At 46.4% G+C, this 14,359-nt stretch overlaps 1 protein-coding gene across 3 annotated transcripts in view; it reads left to right on the plus strand.

Annotated features, from left to right (window-relative positions):
- The window catches only part of TUBGCP3 (tubulin gamma complex associated protein 3), a 108,435-nt gene that overhangs the window by 60,663 nt on the left and 33,413 nt on the right, over positions 1–14,359 (plus strand). For all 3 annotated transcript variants that reach the window (XM_050948097.1, XM_050948108.1, XM_050948102.1), the window contains one exon: positions 12,998–13,187. In XM_050948097.1, the coding sequence (XP_050804054.1) occupies positions 12,998–13,187 (190 nt within the window). The remainder of the gene's footprint in view (positions 1–12,997; positions 13,188–14,359) is intronic.

The following is a 14,359-nucleotide window of genomic DNA, read 5'->3' on the forward strand; positions in this document are numbered from 1 at the left end:
AGTCCAGTGCACGTAAGCTCCCCAGTGCACACCGTGGTTAAGCTGAGACTACCCTCCACACCGGAGACCTTTTTCAGCCATCTGGCATGGACAGTGCTGTCGAAGGGAAAGCCGTCCCCTCATGTGACCACTGTTGCTTACTGGAGGATGACGACACTGGTCTCGGTCCCGATCCCGATCTTCGTGGCACCCATCACGGCATTGCTCGCAATCCCAGCACCGTTCTCGCTCTCGGCGCCGGTCATACCTGCGACACTGCTCCGGCTCACGGAGATCTGAATCCTGTTACGGCCGGTACTGTTTGGACTCCTGGCACCACTTCTGGTACCAGTCAGAGCAACACTTGACCTGGAGCCGGTCCCGATACTGATCTCACCGGAGGTCGCCATCGAGATCCAGATCAGGCTCCCGGTACCAGTACGACCGCAAGCACCGATCAATGTCTCGGTACTGTTCTGCCTTATGGCACAGTCCACGGCACCATACAGCACCGGGGTACTTGGCGCTGTCGCGTACAGCACCGCCTTGGCCATCTTGCTCAGCCTCTGCATCATCGCGCTCGCAAGGTGGCTACCAGGACCAGGATGAGGGCGGTACAGGGCAGTGGCTAGAAGGAGGCCAGGACCTGGGCCACGAATCCCCATAGTGGTCCTTTTGGACCCCCTGGGCTTACCATCAGGCCCAGGGGGCTCCTTCGGGGGCTTTCCCTTCTGCCTCTTCAGAGCCCCGAGTACCAGAGGCCAGTGTCTCTCTCCATCTTCCCCCCCCCCCCCCTCGAGGATCTGAGGCGACTGCTCCAGCGCCAATGCAGGCCCATGCTCCTAGCGTGATGGACCTTGAGCAATAAGATCCTCCGCAAGAGGATCTCGCGCAGGATCCCTTAGTCCCGGGGATATCTTCCTCATCCTTGCCCAATGAGGCAGTGGTGGGGACTACGGTTTTGGGCCCTCCTCCTATGGACCCCCGCGCCCACCAGGACCTGCTCCGCAGAGTGGCGAGCAATATGAACCTCTAGGTAGAGGAGGCGATGGAGGTAGCGGGCCCTGTGGTGGACATTCTGTCCACGGAGGCTCCGTCCAGAGTTGCCCTCCCCGTCATAGGAACCATACAGGCCAATGCCAAGACAATCTGGCAATCACCAGCCTCTATTCCACCTACGGTCAAGGGGATGGAGAGGAAGTACTTTGTCCCTTCAGAGAACTACAAGTGCATCTATATGCACCCCCAGCCGTGCTCCCTTGTCATGGCTTCAGTCAGCTAGGAGGAGCAGCACAGTCAGCAGGCCCTGGTGCCTAAATCAAAGGACGCTAGACACCTAGACTTGTTTGGGCGCAAGGTGTACTCGGCTGGAGGCACTTCTGAGCCGATATGACTATAATTCGTGGCACTCTATGGAGAAATTCAAGGAGCTGGTTCCACAGGAGTCCAGAGAGGAATTTGGGATTATAGTAGAGGAGGGCAAGAAGGTGGCCAGAACATCCCTACAAGCTTCTCTGGACGCCGCAGACTCCGCAGCTAGGACCCTGGCCTCGGGCATAGCCATACACCACATCTCGTGGCTGTAGGTCTCTGGCTTACCACCAGAGTTGCAGCAGACCCTCCAGGACATGCCCTTTGATGGTCAGGGCCTATTCTCCGAGAAGACAGACTCAAGGCTGCAGAGTCTGAAGGACTTGAGAAATTATCATGCGATCTCTGGGAATGCATACCCCAGTAATGCAGAGAAGGCCCTTCAGATCACAACCTCAGAGGTCATACCCTCCCCTTCGGCCGAGTCAGGACTTCTTTAGAAGACACAGCCAAGGTGGTAAAAGGAAACAAACGGGACACCAAGCCAGCCAAGGCCAGGGCCCTCCCAAGCCATCGGCAGGGCCTAAGCAGAACTTTTGAAGGTGTGCCTGAGGGCAGAGCACCAGTCTCCATTCAAGGACCCTTCTCACAAGCACCTCCTTCTACAGGAGCTCCAGTCACTCCTGGGTTTGGGAGTGATAGAGGAGGTTCCGGGAGAGTCAAGGGGCAAGGGCTTTTATTCCCGCTACTTCCTAATCCCCAAAGCCAAGGGCGGGCTTCGGCCCATCCTGGTCCTACGTGGACTGAACAAATTTATGTTAAAGCTGAAGTTCCTCATGGTGTCACTAGGGACCATTATTCCTTCCCTAGATCCTGGAGACTGGTACGCTGCCCTCAACATGAAGGACACATACTTCCACATTGTGATCTACCCAGCGCACAGATGCTTCCTTTGCTTTGTGGTCAATCAACAGCACTTTCAATTCACTGTCCTTCCTTTTGGCCTATCCATGGTCCCCAGGGTGTTTACCAAATGCATGGCTGTGGTGGTGGCCTCCCTTCGTCGACAACGGGTCCAAGTGTTCCCATGTCTCGATGACTGGCTTATTTGGGGTCGCTCCAGGGATCAGGTGCAATTTCATGTTCAGCTCACCATGAACATGTTCGATCGGCCGGGCCTCCTGCTCAATGTCATGAAATCCACTCTGTTACCAACCCAGAGGATAGAATTCATAGGAGCAGTATTAGACTCAGGCCTAGCCTGGGCAATTCTGCTGGAAACACGCTTCCAATCCCTGGTGAACATCATCCACAGCCTGCAAAGCTTCGTGACCTTGACTGTGAAAACATGCCTATGCCTCCTGGGACACATGGCCTCTTGCACATTTGTGACCAGGCACACCAGGCTGCGACTACGTCCACTCCAAGCCTGGCTATCAACAGTATGTCGCCCAGGTCGGGACACCTTGAGTACGGTAGTTACCATCCCGCCAGGGGTATTAGCCTCTCTAGGCTAGTGACTGGACCCCAAATCAGTGTGCGAAGGGCTGCCAGTTCACACCTCGTAGCCCTCCGTGTCCCTCATCCCAGATGCATCATCCCTGGGATGGGGAGTCCACCTTGGGAACCTCCATACACAGGGGCTATGGTCGGCAGGAGAGTTATCCCTGCACATCAGTGTACGGGAACTCTGAGCACTGCGCCTGGCATGTCAAGCATTCCGAGAGCGCATTCAAGGCCCTTGTGTTGCAGTCCTCACAGACAACACTACGGCCATGTTTTACATCAACATGCAAGGGGGAGCCCGGTTGTCTCCCCTCTATCAGGAGGCCAGTCATCTGTGGGAATTCTGCATAGCCCACTCAATCCATCTGGTGGCATTTTTTTCTCCCAGAGGTCCAGAACACCTTAGCGGACCACCTCAGCAGATCATTCCAGGCTCATGACTGGTTGGTTCACCTGGATGTCATCCACTCTGTCTTCCTGAAGTGGGGCTTTCCCCTTATAGACCTATTCGCTGCTCATGAGAATCGGAAATGCCAGATGTTCTGCTCTCTCCAAGGGCGCTCTCCAGGTTCCCTGTTGGATGCCTTCAGTGGAAGGATAACCTGTGCTATGCCTTTCCTCCATTCCTGCTAGTCCACAGGGTCCTAATCAAGCTGCCCAGGGACAGAGCCCATCTGATTCTGGTTGCCCCGCCGTGGCCCAGACAGCCCTGGTATACCACTATCCTTGAGCTGTTGGTGGACACCCCAATTCCACTCCCGCAGTGGCCAGGTCTGATCACTCAGGATCATGGTCAACTCTGTCATCCCTGCAGTCTGTCCACCTCAGCATGGCTGCTGCATTGCTAAATCGGTCTGAGCTGTGTTGTTCTCTCTCGGTTCAGCAGATCCTTTTGGGTATCAGGAAGCCCTCTACCGGTTTTCCTGCTGGTGCGCCTAGCATCATACAACCCCCCTACAGGCGTCAGTACCTGTCATCTTGAACTGCCTCCTGTCCTTAAAGCAGTAGGGCTTGGCAGTATCTTCCATCAGGGTGTACCTGGCAGCTATTTCGGCTTTCCATCCGGGTGAAAACAGGTGCTTGGTTTTCTCCAATCCCATGGTCAGCAGATTTCTCAAGGAGTTGGAGCACCTGTTCCCACGAATTCGATAACCGGTCCCTATGTGGGATCTTAGCCTGGTCCTATCCAGACTCATGGGTGCCCCATTCGAGCCAATGGCCACCTGCTCGCTCCTGTGCCTTTCCTGGAAGACAGCCTTCCTCGTAGGTATCACCTTGGTGAGGCGTGTGTCTGAGCTCCGGGCACTCACATCGGAACCACCATATATAGTGTTCCACAAGGATAAGGTACAGCTGCGACCCCACCCAGCCTTCCTCCCTAAGGTGATGTCTGCCTTCAGTGTCAACCAGGACATATTCCTCCCTGTCTTCTACCCAAGGCCGCACGCCTCTAGACGGGAGCAACAGCTGCACTCCCTAGATGTTCGCAGGGCCCTGGCCTTCTACATCGAGCAAACGAAGCCCTTCAGGAAAACGTCACAGCTGTTTGTTGCTGTGGCAGACCAGATGAAGGGCCTTCCAGTCTCCTCCCAGCGCATCTCGTCCTGGATCACATCATGCATCCGTGCATGCTATGACTTGGCTGGTGTCCCATCTACGCATCTTACTGCCCACTCCACGCAGGCTCAGGCTTCATCCTTTGCTTTCCTGACGCATGTGCCCATTCAGGAGATATGTAGGGCAGCGACTTGGTCATCGGTGCATACCTTCGCTGCCCACTATGCGATAGTGCAGCAGTCCAGGGGTAATGCTGCATTTGGTTCAGCAATCCTTCACTTCACGACCTCTCACTCCACCCCCACCGCCTAGGTAAGGCTTGGGAGTCACCTAATTGGAATCGATATGAGCAAACACTTGAAGAAAAGATGGTTACTCACCTTTGTAACTGTTTTTCGAGATGTGTTCATATCCATTCCAAACCCACCCTCCTTCCCCACTGTCGGAGTAGCTGGCAAGAAGGAACTGAGGGGGCACTGGGTCGGCAGGGGCATATATCCAGCGCCATAAGGGTGCCACTCCAGAGAGCGCCTGAGCCCACCCACCGAGTGTTGCTAGGGTAAAAATCTTCTGACGATCGCGCACACGACGCGCGCACACCTAATTGGAATAGATATGAGGAACACATTTCCAAGAACAACAGTTACGAAGGTGAGTAACCATCTTGCCACCTTTTGAAGATAATGGTGAACTGGCAGGAGGCCAGTCAGGGTTGATGAACCATTAGAATTGAGCAGGCATCTCTGGTGCCATGTCACCTCCAACCCATTTGCCATAATACAATTATACCTATTGATAGTCCCAACCTCCTCCAGTTATTTTACCTGTACCGGTCAGTTTTGTGCATCCTAGGAATATAGGCATTGTAATGTCTAGTCTAGTCATTCTTTGTAGCTATAACCTGGTGCTTCAGAGGAAGGGGTGAGACCCCTGTGATGAACAGGCAGTTAGTGGGGAGCTTGTGTCCTAATACGTGATGGTTTAACACTTACAAATTCTTATAGTAGCTAGGGTTACTGCAGATACCATTGTTATGGCAAGACCTGGCACCATCACCTGTAATTAAAGTTGTCTGCCACTTTGCCTTATCAGAACCTATTTTCAGTTGCTTTTAACTTTTCCAAACTGTTTTGGCATAAACACTCTATGCCAGGTGTGTACTTAAGGCTGAATTTTTTGGAAATTTTCAGCCAAACCAGTTTCCAAGAACGAAGCTACTTTTTCTGAGAGAAACTAGTGTCCCTATGATATGGAATAGGGCTTTGAAAGTTCACATGGGATAGCTATTTGTCTTAGGGTTGTGCCTTTTGCTTATTCCTGTGGAAAATCCTCCAAAATTTGGCCAAATTACAAGTTTTGAAAAATCCGTTTTCACATGTGCAATAGAATTTAGCAGCTAAAATCTCTGAAGACTGTGCTTACTGACCAGAATCCATCGCCCCACAGCTTCTAATGCTGACACTATCCCCACAGCATGACTGAGCATGTTCCAGGCTAGGGCCACAGGGATGAATCCAGATATTCCCTGTAACTGTAGCTGAGCTCCTAGGTGCACTGGAACAAGGTGGATCATGGCATCAAAAATGAGAGCTAGGAACCTCTCTCTTGTGCTTTCACAAGGCTGGAGAAATAATCTGCCTGACTCAGATGCAGAGAGGTTGAGAGCCAGACCAGGTGGAAGAGGGACAGGAGTAGATTGATGAGGACCCTGGTGAAACTGGGGCCTGGGTGAGGAGAAAGAAACTGAGGGTGGGAGTTGTGGGGGCATGGGGATTGGCAACTAGGAAGGAAGACTGGGACTGATTGGACAAAGAGGCTGAGGCTGGGACCACTGGCAGGGTAATGAGTATTTACAGAGGTCGGGGGAAGAGAGACGGATCAAACAAGGAGCCAGCTTGTGGGGGGTGAACTGATTGAACAAAGGGACTTGGTCCAGGAGACGGGATGAGGGGAGGGACTGAAATTGGATGACAAACTGGAGTGCTGGGGGTAAGAAGGGGAGAACTGTGACAGGTTGCTTGGTCAAGAAGAAGGGGACTCGGTTGAGGAGCCAGGGACTGGGGAAGAGACAGCCTCGGGACAAGTTGTTCGGACCAGGGATCAAGCTTGTGAAGGAACTGACAAAACGGTCTGTGACTGCTAGAGAACGCTTCCTCCAGAACCAGGAATGGAACCCAAGGTTCCTGAGTCTCACCATTTCTCTGCTGTCAATAAATATCTGTGAAACCTTCAGCAAAAGTGTGTGTCTCATCCCTGTTTGATGCTTGTCCACACAGAGGATGGTGACCTACTGTTGCTATCAATTACTTAGTTATGTCAAGTGGCAGAGGTCTGTATGGTGGATCCAAAGGTTCCAGCCCTGCTAATGACTCATGTGGGTGTCACTGTTATGCCACAGGGTGAAATGACTATGTTCAATTTGCAACCTTAATATTCTTTAAAGGTTTTTTTTTTTTTTTTTTTTTAATGTGTATGTAACTTTATAAAGGCAAAGTCAAGCACCGCAAAGTAGGTCTGCGCTGTGCACTGAATCAGGCAAGGATCCTGTAGGGAAAAAAATAGTGTGTGATCATGTAATTAAAGAATGTCATAATGCATGCACATAAAGGAGGCAAGTTAAAGTTGCACACTCAACCCTAACCTGGCATTTCCTAACTTCCAAGTGCTTGACTTTGCAACTTGAATAATATTCTTTTAATGTAGTTATTTATGTGTAATATTTTAAATCCTAGAAATGTAGGACTGGAAGGGACCTTATTAGGTCTTCTAGTCCCATGCCCTGCAGTGAGGCAGGACTAAGTATTATCTACCAGTCCTGGCAGGTGTTTGTCTAACCTGTTCTTAAAAACATCTGGTGACGGAGATTTCACAATGTCCCTAGGTATTTAGTTCAGGTGCTTAAACTCCCTAACTGTAAGGATAGTTTTCCTAATGTCTAAACTAAACCTCCCTTGCTGCAATTTAAGCTCATTACTAATTGTCCTATCCTCAGTGGTTAAGGAGAACAATTTATCACCTTCCTCTTTATAACAGCCTTTTATGTACATGAAGACTGTTATGTCCCTTCTCAGTTTTCTCTTCTCCAGACTAAACAAACCTATTTCTCTCTCCCTCCTCAATCTTTCCTTATAGATCATGTTTTCTAGACCTTTAATAATTTTGGTTGCTCACCTCTGCTCCAATTTATCCACATCTTTCCTGAAGTGTGGTGCCCAGAGCTGGACATTGTACTCCAGATGAAGCCAGTGCTTTATTTGTAATGAAAGAGGTGCCAGGGTTCACGCAGTGTTTTTACATTCATAACTGATGCAGCAAGCCCAGAGGTGCCAGGGCTATGAACTGCGAAACTTGGAGGTGCTAGGGCTCTGCCCTGGCTAGCCCTGGCACAAATTAAGCACTGGATTAGGCCTTATCAGTGCTGAGTAGAGTGGAAGGATTACATCTTTATCTTGCTTACAATACTCCCGCTAAAACAGGGATTCTCAAACTGGGGGTTGGGACGCCTCAGGGGGTCGCAAGGTTATTACATGAGGGGGTCGTGAGCTGTCAGCCTCCACTCCAAACCCTGCTTTGCAGTCAGCATTTATAGTGGTGTTAAATATATAAAAAAGTGTTTTTTAATTTTTAAGGGGGGTTGCACTCAGAGGCTTGCTGTGTGAAAGGGGTCACCAGTACAATAGTTTGAGGATCACTGTGCTAAAACATCCCAGAGTGATTGCTTTTTTGCAACAGTGTTACTCTGTTGACTCATTTAGTTTGTGATCCACTATGACACCGAGATCCTTTTCTGCAGCACTCCTTCCTAGGCATCATTTCCCTGTTTGTATTTGTGCAATTGATTATTCCTTCCTAAGTGTAGTACTTTGCATTTGTCTTGTATTAAATTTTATTCTGTGTAATTCAGATCATTTCTCCAGTTTGTCATAATTTGAATTCTTCTCCTGTCCTCCAAAGGGTTTGCAGCCTCTTCCAGCTTCGTATTGTCCACAAACTTTATAAGTGTACTCTCTCTGCCATCATTCAAATCATTTATGAAAATGTTGAATAGAACCAGATCCAGGACAGCTCCCTGTGGGACTCTGCTTGATATGCCCTTCCAGCTCAGTTATGAATCCTTGATAACTAGACTCAGAGTATGGTTTTCCAGCTAGTTGTGCACCCACCTTATAGTAGATTAATCTACTCTGTATTTCTCTAGTTTGTGTATGAGAAGGTCACGTGAGACAGTATCAAAACCCTTACTGTAGTAGAAATATATCACTTCTACTGTTTCCCCCATCCACAAGGCTTGTTACCCTGTGAGAGAAGGATATTAGGTTGGTTTGACATGATTTGTTCTTTACAAATCGATATTGACTGTTACTTCTCACCTTACTATTTTCTACTTGCTCACAGATTGATTATTTGCGCCATTATCTTTCTGGCTACCAAAATTAAGCTGACTGGTCTATAATTCCCTGGGGTTGTCCTTATTCCCTTTTTTTATAGATAAGTACTATATTTGCCCTTTTCCCAGTCCTCTCTGTTCTCTCCTGCCTCTGAATTCTCAGAGATAATCTCTAATAGCTCATCAGTAAATTCTTAAGTGTTCTAGGATGCTCATCAGGGCCCTGCTGATTTAGGCATCTAACTTGTCCAAGTAATTCTTCTTCAAGTGCTTGCCCATATCCATCCAGTGGCAGTGCTTGAAAAGTTTTTCCCTCAGCAATATCTGTCGGCTCTTGTGCCCCTGGAGTTGCGCTCCCATAGTGCTTGTGTAAAGGACCCCGCTGTCCACTCGGTTCCTTCTTACCGCCCAAGGTGGTCACTGGAACTACAACTTGTTCTTGCTGCTGCAAATACTCCTCAGTGGACTTTTCTCTCTTATTGTATAGAATTGATTTAAATTTAGTAGTGAAATTTCAGTTATTAGTTTAGTTCAGAACTCCGCTAAGTGGGGTTAATTCCCCCCCCCCCAGCACTGTGACATGCCTTAGTCTCAGTGTTTCAAGCTTATGCCTGTAAATGACCCCCATTCCAGTCGTCTTAAGTGTCTCTGGGAGAAGCTCACATGCAGGAGCGATGCAAGATTTGTAGGGATTTTAAGCCCCTCACAAAGAAGTATAGAAATGCTAGACTCTGCTCTGTCTTCACGGAGGCAGCACTCTGACTTTCATCAAGCTGGGCCACTTGGACTTGGCACTGAATACATTGGCCTTAGTAAGGAGCACTCTGGCTACACCTAGTGCCATTCTCTAGCTCCGGCACCAAGACAAGACGCTCCGATCGCAAGTAAGGAACCTCGGCACTGTCAGTGAACCCCGGTGCCAAAGAAGGATGTGCAGGCGAGAGAGCCGAGGCACCTTTCACCGTCGCTGATGTGTAGGAAGAAGCAAAGGAAGACCGACGCAGGCTGATCACCAGCATTGAGGTCAGTGGGACAGAGGGACACTGCCAGGGTACGACCTGTATCAGGCCACCCTGTGGCATTGATAACCCATGCCACGCTGTTGATTCTGGTCCCGGAACGGGAGTCGTTGAGTCTGGCACTGATAGACTTGCCACCATGAGAGAGGCACTGGAGCCCTACGACTCTGCTGATACGTCAATGCTGGAGGTGTTTGAAACGATGAGGGACTTGTTCACACTACTGGTACCAATGTCCTCTACCATACAGGAGCTGTCGGCAGTGGAACTAACTGGAAAGACTTCTGCAGGCTAGAGGCCTCAAATACTTTCGAAGGGGAAACCAGTCATGATAGCCCAACCCCAGTCTCCTCCCTCCCGGCACTGCTCACCGGCACCAGTCGGCACAGCTCCACCCTGGTCTTGGAAGGGATCTTTGGAGACTAACTCAGAGGCAGAGTCTTACGTCTCACGGAGAAGCCGTCATCGCCATTCCAGCAGACACTGTCCTGCTATAGATCAGAGACAAAGGGTAGCACCTCTGGCGTGGCCACCAGGACAGTGGCAGTTCCCCATGCAATGGCCTTTCTGGAATCCCTGGGCATTTCCAGCACAGGCAGGTTCCCATTCCAAGAGGTCATATTTGGGGGCTTCGGAGTCCAGGCTGCTTCCACCACCAGAACACGATCCAGGCTCTGGTACCATGTACCAAGAGAGAGTATCGCAGGACCCGGCCAGTGCTGAGGGCAAAGAGCAGGGCCTTGTGCTGGTTCAGGCGTCTTCCTCCTCTTCCCCAGATGAAGCAGTCACGGGAAATGATATTGTGCCCCTGCAAGAGGATTACAAGGTGCATCCAAAGTGCCTAAGGAGAGTAGCTCAGAACCTGGGTATCCAGGTGGAGAAAATTAGAAGGTCTTCCCGCTCCCTTGTGAACAGCTTGATGGCAATGCTGACACCTGCTTCCCACAGGATCTTACTTACCAATTATCTGAGTTGATTAAAGTCTGCCTTCTTGAAGTCCATTATCTTCTGCTGTATTACTTCCTATCATTCCTTAGAATCATGAAATCTGTCATTTCATAATCACTTTCACCAACCAGCCTTCCACCTTCAAATTCTCAACTAGCTCCTTCCTGTTTCTCAGAATAAAATCCAGAATAGTTTCTCCCATAGTAGTTTTCTCCACCTTCTATGATAAAAAGTTGTCTCCAGTGCATTCCAAGAACTTGTATAATCTGTGCTCTCTTTGGACTCTTGATAAGTGCTTGTGCTCTGTCTTGTGGCTGAGAGTTCCACAGGTTATTAAATTAACTATTCCCACTTTTCAGATTCCAATTCCTTATTTTACAAAAACAAACAGCTTGCCATGATTAATTCATTAACTCCATTCATTGGACAATGCAGGATTATTCCCTACAATTCACTTTCTAGTGTTCTTTGTCCACTTCAACTTTAAATGTAACAACCTTTTCCCATTGGAGAATCTCATTCTAACATATTTCACTCATAAATTTTTCAAATTTTGTCACAATGTTCTCTTTCTTACTTTTGTTCAGTTTCTTTTAGTTTCAGTCCCTTGTATCACCCTAAATATTTCTTCTCCATTTATTCTTAAAATATCTGTAGACTATTATAGCTCTAGCGCGCGCGCGCGCACACACACACACACACACACACACACACACACACACACATTTTGTCATTTACCTAGTTATGCATATTTATTCCTTAATCTTTCTTTATAAATGTAATCTAGTCTCTTGGTAACTTTTTCGTTGTTTCTCACTGAATTTCATCAGTGTCAATGGTAATATGATGTGAAGGCTATAAATATGATATTCCAGGTTCAGTTGTACCAGAGTCATGTAGTGATGTGATTCCCTTGCAGTTTTGAAGTGTGTGTGTGTATATTGGTCACTCCTTTTTCCCTCTCTGCCCTCACCACTGAAAACCCACATTTAATTTTGGTGCTGCCAACTCTTGTAAGTCTTGTGATATTTCATGTTTTTCCTTAAAGCCTCAGCTCCTGGATTCATGTGATTACATGAGAATCTCAGCTTTCATTTAAAAAAAAACAGTAATTTTCTAGCCTGAGTGGTTGTAGAGAGAAGCTGGAATGTGAATTCTAAAGGTTCAATCACCAGAAGGCATATAAACTACCATAAATTTATTATTTTTCTAAAAATCTCACAACATCTTAGTCAATCTTATGACTTTTTAGCCTGATGCTTGCTTTTTGCATGCTCATGATCAGTAATATTGAATCTACTTTCCACTCTCACTTAAGTCTCTTGCAACAGTGGTGCTTCCTAGGGCCTGGTCTACACTAGGGAGTAGGGGAGAGCTAAGTTGCTCTAAGTTACGCAACTTCAGCTGTGAAAATAGTGTAGCTGAAGTTGACGTACTTAGAGCTACTTACTGCGGTGTCTTCACTGCCATAGGTCGACTGCTGACTCCCCCATCGACTCCACCTACGCTGCTTGCTCTGGTGGAATACCGGAGTCGATGGGAGAGCGCTTGGCGGTCGATTTTATCCCGTCTTCACTAGATACAATAAATAGACTCCCACTGGATCCATTGCTCCGGAGGTAAGTGTAAACATGCCCTAGGTTTCTCCTTCCTGGTATGTATGTATTTCAATTATTTCCCCCAAGTATATCATTTCTTGGTTGCTTACCTCTTCCCCCACATTTAAATCTCACTGTTACATTTCTGCCACTGTTTATAATGTCTGTCCCTTTGTACAATTTCATTAGTCTGACTAGTATTTTTAGCTCTCAATAGAATGTCAGGATTACAGTTTAACTCTTTAAAATGTTATTTACATTATTAACCCACAACTCTCTCATTTTTTAAAGAGTTGTTTTATTTAAAGCCATCACATTTTGTCTTGTCCCTTTTTGCATACAAATCCTATTCGTATGTTCTGTTGGATGGTTGCAGAACAGCGTGTGATCCTGAATACCGCAATATCACAGCAGCTGGAGAAAGTAGATATTTGCTGTAAAAGTTACGAAATAGTATGAGTTCTTAGTCTGAAGGTCAATATTGGCAATTTTTGCCTAACGTTGATTGACACTGATGTACGGGCTACTCCAGGCCTGCTTCATGGATAGGTCAGTTCAGAAATAGAGAATTAGAATCTGTGGAAGTGGTAATACCTCTACATTTGTGTAATTTTTTTCATCTTCAATGTTTTTCTTAAATACATATATTAATAATCTTTGTATTTTCTGTTTTTTTTTTTTTGTTTTTGCAGCTGCTGACTTGTTCACAGATTTGGAAAATGCGTTTCAGGGAAAAATTGATGCAGCTTACTTTGAGACCAGCAAATACTTGCTGGATGTTCTCAATAAAAAATACAATTTACTGGAGCACATGCAGGCTATGAGGCGCTACTTACTTCTCGGTCAAGGAGATTTTATAAGACACTTAATGGACTTGCTTAAGTAAGACGACATTTCTAATATTTGCAAATATACAACAGATCATTTTCTAAAAAGAAAACATTTTAATGCAACTAATATTTTATTATTATAAGGGTTACCTAGACATCCTTAGATTCAACAAAATATTAGACTGGATTTTTTGACCTTTTAATATCAGTTGAAATTTGGTTTTTCCTGTAAGTAGCAAGTACAAAAGAATTTCAAGATCTTTAAAAGCTAAACTACTGTTACCCTCTCCCTCCTGATGTGCCCTGGTCTGCCTGCATTTCCAATGCCTGTGCTCTGTGATTTCTAAGTTCTATCTCTATTTGTAGTACTCTTAAAAAAACACTCATGAGCACTGCTATAAACACAACATTTCTACATCCTTTTAAGCGTATTTCTTTGATTATTTTTTTTCCTCAAAATGTTTAGCGTGCGTAGTTAATATTTGTGATTACAGCTTCAACTGACAGCTCACAACTTTAACATTTAGCTCCTTCAACTGCAGGCATAAGTGCCCAGCTAAGTTTGTAAGAAGCATACTTGCATAGCGTCTTATTTTAGTTTGTGGTCATGTTGCTGAAATTTCTTGTGCAAGAAGGAAAAAAATCCATTAAGCAGCTGTCCTTTTTCTGCGAAACAGATTGTGTATTACAAAGCTTCCATTAACTTGATAAACATCAAAAACAACTTTGGCCAACATTTTTTATTGATGTAATGTGTCCGCTGCACTTTTTAAGAAAGCAAATAATGTGCAGCAAAAAAACCTAGGGATGGTGTATAGAATCAATACTGTATTTGACACATAAATAGTGAGGAACTTTCTAGTGGGGAAAAAACAACCTCTTGAGGTAGATCTTTAAAAAGTTCCTATTAAATTGAGGATTATGGGCTTTAGATACTTTCATCAGCATAACCACTAACTAAAATTAGTGGCTTGCTGGTTGTAGCTTTCATAGTAATGCAGTACAAGTAAACGATAGTTCATTCTGATTGTAAATGTGACTAAAATTATAGAACAGTTTTATGTTAGATACTAATATAATCTTTAAAATAATTACTTGCATCAAATGGTAATAAATCTAGCACTAGCACTGCTGTTTGTGTTACATAAACAAATAGACAAATTACTTAAAATCTCTCAATATTATTTTAATGTTTCATTTCTCAGTTGTCCTTAATTCTGAAAG

Source organism: Gopherus flavomarginatus, chromosome 1 (assembly GCF_025201925.1).
Source record: "Gopherus flavomarginatus isolate rGopFla2 chromosome 1, rGopFla2.mat.asm, whole genome shotgun sequence".
NCBI classification, from domain to species: Eukaryota; Metazoa; Chordata; order Testudines; family Testudinidae; genus Gopherus; species Gopherus flavomarginatus.